This window comes from Mustela erminea, chromosome 11 (genome assembly GCF_009829155.1).
Source record: "Mustela erminea isolate mMusErm1 chromosome 11, mMusErm1.Pri, whole genome shotgun sequence".
Classification (NCBI taxonomy): Eukaryota; Metazoa; Chordata; class Mammalia; order Carnivora; family Mustelidae; genus Mustela; species Mustela erminea.
Window position 1 is genome coordinate 11590917 of NC_045624.1, and position 5590 is coordinate 11596506.

At 51.4% G+C, this 5590-nt stretch overlaps 1 protein-coding gene across 1 annotated transcript; it reads right to left on the minus strand.

Moving 5' to 3' along the window:
* Positions 1–74: 74 nt before the first annotated feature.
* Positions 75–1454, minus strand: LLCFC1 (LLLL and CFNLAS motif containing 1). Its single transcript, XM_032305721.1, has 2 exons — positions 1226–1454; positions 75–645 (listed from the first exon to the last, which is right to left on the minus strand). The coding sequence occupies exons 1-2, from the start codon at positions 1377–1379 to the stop codon at positions 467–469; spliced, it is 333 nt and encodes a 110-aa protein (XP_032161612.1). The 5' UTR covers positions 1380–1454; the 3' UTR covers positions 75–466.
* Positions 1455–5590: the final 4136 nt, after the last annotated feature.

Below are 5590 nucleotides of genomic sequence, written 5' to 3' on the forward strand. Positions count from 1 at the left end.
AAACTAGTGGGCCACGGGTCCAGCAATCAAACGAACCAGTAAGAGACAAAAGGGCTTCAGCTAAGTCTCAGAAAACTGCCCCCCAGAGTTTTCAGGATTTTATTATTACTTTTATTGTTGCTACTCCCTTCCCCTAATGTGCTGTCCCAAGCAGAGTCAGGAGAGGTGCAAGAGAGAGAAGGGCATGGGTCTGGTGTCTCAGGCTCTGGGAGATGGAGCTCAGAGAGTGGGGAGGCAGTCAGGCTGTGGCAATGGGTAGTTGGAAGGCCAGTGCCAGGCTCTCTCAGGTGCTGCATCCTGAAGTGAAGAGTCATGGGCCAGAGTCAGGAAGCCACGCATATGCCTCCTTTGGGAGCAGTGACCTGGAGCCCAGTGGGGAGAGAGGGTCAGTAAGCTATCATGAAGCGGAGGTAGATATCCAGGTCCTCATCCAGGAACCAGGCCACCACCTCAGCCTCAACGTCCCTCATAAAAAAACCATGATGCTGGCCAGATTGAAGCAGAAGGCTAGGTCCAATAGGTGGTCACGAAGAGCTGTTGTGTCTGATGTCCTGTCATCTTCTTGCTGGGTCATATCCACAGTCTGCCACATCTCACCCTCTGAGGAGGCCACAAAGTGCTCTTCAAAGTATTCTTGATCCTGGTCTGGAACAGCGGAGAGGGGAAGGCACTGAAGGGGCTGATCCTAACCTGCCCCACCCTGACCCCAATCTGTGCCAGAAATGGGACAAAGTTAAGAGAATCTGGGAAGAGGTTAGGGCCTGGGGCTTTAGCCCAGTTGTGCAGACCCTATCCTTGACCAAGGAGGTGATGCTCCATCTAGAGGTCTCTTCCCATCTGTGTTCAACCACAGTACACACATCCCATGTCCACCTCAAACTGTCTCCTCCAAATTGCATTACACCATTCAGAGATGGAGGGACCGCCTTGGAGAAGGACAGAGACCAGAGACTCTTCTCAGACAAATGCATCTATGCCCACACACACACAAGACACATGCACTTTTGGCTAGCCTGTGGTGCGCCCCTGTATATGGCCCTTGTCAAGAACCCTGCTCTAAACCTTTTACCCAACCCTTCTACACTACAATAACAGGGGACTGGAGTCTACTCTCCCACAACCTGAACCTAGCTCAGGTTTCATTCCAGCCTGATAAGTAGTGGGGGACTGACTCCAAAGAGATCTGATCCTTAGCCCCAGACGCCATCCTCTCTCCTCTACCTACCTGTAGAGGGTATCTCCTCATTCTGACTCTTCTCGTTGGGGTCCAAGTTGCCTTTCTGAGGCTTTACCCCCTTGACCCGCAGCAGCAGCAGGATGGTGGCCAGGAATGCTGCCCTGCAGAGCTGGGAGCCCAGGGAATTCATGGGCCTGCCCATGAGCTGCTTTTGGCCCTCCCTACTCCCCAGTTCCCAGCCAGCTCCCCCACCTCCCTCCCTTGTCCCTGTCCTAGCCCTTACCACTTCCCAGCACCGTGTTCTTCCCTTCCCTTCCATAGGACCTCTGACTTCATGAGCTTTGTGACATCACAGCCATGGCCTGCCCCTCATTCAGGTCATTAGAGAGTTCCATTGCCAAGCAAGAGAGTAGTGAGTAGCTAGCAGCAGATAGCACAGGCTTCTAGGATGATCATAGTGGGTCATCCTGTCGAGAGCAACCAAATGATGAAGAGTTTGTGAAGTACTTTCACATCCATTTTATGAGGAGATCCTCATAACAAGTGGGACTCAAAGTCATAGGATCATCATACCCATTATACAGATGAGGAAACTGAGGTTCACAAAAGACATGACTCTTGCCCTTAGCATCACCCAGACAATAGGGGCAGAGCAGGACCCTTGACCACCTTTTTTCATTCTAGACAACACCTCTTCCTCTCTTCCATGTGGCCTTTCTCCAAGGAAAGTGGCTTATAGAGGCTGAGGCCCAGAGAAGATGTGATAATACTGAATCCTGAAGTCCTGGGCCATACATGAAACTAAAGCCCATCAAACATGAGGGAGGTGGAGAGGCACAGATGGAGGGGGAGGAAAGCGTACATGAGGGGTATGTGTGTATATGAGACACAGAACAGGGTGTCCTGCACCCAAGCAGAAACCATTCCTTCACTCCTAACCTTCCCCTAGATTTTCTTCTCCCTGAGTCTTTGCCCTCTTGTACTGGTAGACTTAAACCACCCTTCTCTAGTTTTATATAGCCTCTTATATAATTCTCAGACACAAAGAAAAAGTTGTTAGAGGCTCATTCTCAAACTCCTTGCTCGATAGAAGTAGAGTCTTTAGAGAAGAACCAGTGTGGCAGAGAGGTGAGGATCCCAAAGAACAGATCTCAAGGAACCTGCCTCAGTGCCCCAGGCCCACCATGCCCATGAACCTGGTGAATACAGACATGTTGGCAGTAATGGGCTGTGGCTAAACACTTCCTGGAGCAGAGATGGTTAGGATGGGGTGGGCTGGGGTGGGGTGAGCTTGGGAGTTAGAATGAAGACCTGCTTGGACAACCACAAATCAGGGAAGGCCATGAGCTACATGAGGGGTCCTGGGGCAGGTGGGAGGAGATTGTGGGCACACCCGAGCTATCACAATTAGCTCACGCCACTCCTGAGGCCCATGCATCCCATACCTGAGTGAACCACCAAAGGCATGGGCTGGGCCATGTGCAGAAACATGTGCCCTTTCTGGAGAAGAGAATTACAGACACAGGAGTGTGAGTGGAGACTCCTTCCCACAGATGGACCCCACCTTCCTGCTGATCCAGGCCAGGCGACTTGGTGACTGGGGAGTGGTACAGGAGGTCACTTGATGGTGGGAGAAGAAAGATTCAAGGCAGCAAGTGACCCTGCTCACCTTTACCTTGCACTCATTGACCTTCAGGTCCAGGAAACAATGCTTGGGTGGAAAAAAAAAATCACTAATCTGGTTACTTTGCAGGGAGGAGCCTCTTGGTTCCCAGCAAAAAGAGAAGCCAATTCAGGCTCTGTGCGTTTTGATGGGGGGGTGGGCAGCTGGGGGTGGCGCAGGCTGGTGTGGAAAGAACTGGGTTGTACTGACCACCACTCCTTGAATTTCCTCACCACCCACCAGTCTTGCAGGAATTTAATTGTTTTTATTACAGAAGTATTTAAAAAGTAGGAAAAGCAGAAAGGGCTAATAAGTTCACCATCCAGTGAAAATCACTATTAATGTTTTAAAGTGTAGTATTTAAATCCTTTCCCTACATGGCTGTGCGGATGTGGAGTGGAAGAGTATTTCCTAGAAAATAGAATCCAGGTATGATTCCTTTTCCTCCTCCTTATCACATCAGAACATGAGGTCTGACTGCATTGGGGACAAGGGGCTCTGGGACCTAACAGTGTAATGAGGGGCTCTTGGGCCATCATTGAGTCTCCCGAGACTGCAGGGAAGCTGTGACCTGAGGGAAAGGGGCCCTGGGTGTTTGTGTCCACAGAAGGCTGAGGGAGCATGAGGAAGGAGGGGGGAGAAGTAGGGCTGTGGTGGGGGATACGAGAAGGGCGGAGGAATGAAGGGAGGAAGCCAGAGGCAAGCAGGGAACTCCCCGAAGATTAGGCAGTAGACTTGACCTCCACACAGTCAAAAATCCCAGTGCAATTTTGGATTTCCCCAAACTTAACTACTAATAGCCTAATACTGACTGCAAGCCTTACCAAAAACATGAACTGTCAACTAACACATATTTTGTATGCTATATGTATTATATATTGCATTTTTATAGTAAAGTACACTAGAGAAAATTGTTAAGAAAGTCATATGGAAGAAAAAATATGTTTACAGTATTGTAGTGTCTTTATCAAAAACCATTCACATAGAAGTGGCCCCATGCGGTGGGCCTGGGCAAGTGAGAGGGTGGAGACCCAGAGGTAGGGACCCATTCCCCAGGCCCCCCTCTTCCCCCCACCCCAGACCCAAGGACAGAGCACTTGGTGGCAAGCCCCCCTGCACCTGCTCTGTGCGGCTCTGACCGGGCAAGCCCCTCCCCACCCCCATGGCCTCCAGGATTAGCTTTATGGGCTGAGTGTTGCCTAGGCAGGCAGGTGCTCCTTTCTCTGCCAGCCCCCTGCTTATCAGCGCATCTACAACCCCCACCTCAACCTTATCTCACCGTCCATCTCCTTAGACTGGAAGTCCCAAGGCTTCAGGAGCCATTACCATCCCGCACTGCTCCAGCCCCCAGCAAAACAGAAAACTGCCCTACAAGGTCACCGCCTCCCGGTCCTGACTGGCCCCTCCCCACTCCCTGGGTGGAAGTGTGCTTCCTCCTGTCTCCCGCATCTCTTCCTTTCCTGATTTGTCTTCCTTTCAACTCTCCTCTTAAGGGTCGTTTTGTCCATCTGTCAATCTTACACTAAAAGAAGCAGGGTCCCCTGCTCCTAAAGAACCCCCAAGGGGGAGGTTCCCAGCCCATGTCCGCCCAAATCTCCCACATCTGTACAGGCAGAAGTCTTCCAAGAAACAATAAATTGTGGCAGGTGATTTGGAGCTAAATTTCCAACTTTAAAGCCAGTTCTAGTTTTGCTACTAGCCATGGGCCATCACCCCCCCTCTCTGAGCTTTGTCTCCTCATTAGAATATAAAGAGAGCCCCCAACCTATCCCCATGTACATCCTTGGCCTCCTGAATAACTCCAATTTGATAACATGCATTTACAATCAGGAGAGAAATAGAACCCATCCTATCAGAAAGCAACACAAAGAGGATATCTGCCTTCAATCCTTTTGCCTACTCATTCCTGGGGAGAGTCCCAAGATTTCTCCATCTACCACCGTGGCTCAGCTCTTATGGTTCTACCTCTGGGCTCTACCCTGACTAGGTAGAAGCTGTGAGGGAAGGCAGAGGAGGGTAGCCAGGAAGTCCCTGGGAGGCGGGCTGTAGGGTTGAGGACAGAGACAACCCCAACACAGAGAAGCAGCACCTTAGGGCTTGGAGCCCGTGTGGGGAAGGAGAACCAACCGTCCCCGGGCTCTTCCGATCATGCTTTAAGGGACTCCATGAGACAGCACAATCATTGGCCCAATTCTACAGATTGGAAGACTGAGGCCCAGAAAGCTGGCCTAATTGATCTGAATTCAAACGAGGACCTGCCTGATTGCTGAGCTGGAAGGCTTCACTTTCCTCCTGTCCTGTATCCCACTAAGCGCTCACCTTGCTTGGGGGACCCACCTTCTGGGCTCCATCCTTGCTTCCCCTCTATTTTCTACTGCCTCACCTTCCCTCACTTTCCCCTGTCTGGGCTTCAGCCTCAGCCCACCGCCAGGAATGGAGTTTCCTCCCTTCTCCCCTCCCAGCTCTTGGGTTCTGTGCCCCAGGGGCTCTGGAGAAAGAGCTCCTCCTCCTCCAGGTGAAGCTGCTGTCTCCTGACAAGGCCCCCGAGTACCCTCAGTGTGTGCAGGCGTGCGCATGCGTACACACACACACACACACACACACACACACACACCCCACCCACAAGCAGCGTGCTGCATACACAAGTCACACACTTTCTCTCCGTCCCAACCCCAAACAGACTCCGCCTCTTCCTCAGTTAAGGAGTCCCAGACTGGCTCCTTTTACCACATTCCCTAACCTGCCAGTGC

What these genes read in the sequence shown, in the direction of transcription:
- LLCFC1 (XM_032305721.1), bottom strand. Translation starts at nt 1,379, where the DNA reads ATGGGCAGGCCCATGAATTCCCTGGGCTCCCAGCTCTGCAGGGCAGCA. An exon ending in TGAGGAGATACCCTCTACAG is followed by an intron (nt 646 to 1,225) that starts GTAGGTAGAGGA and finishes CCGCTGTTCCAG; the next exon opens with ACCAGGATCAAGAATACTTT.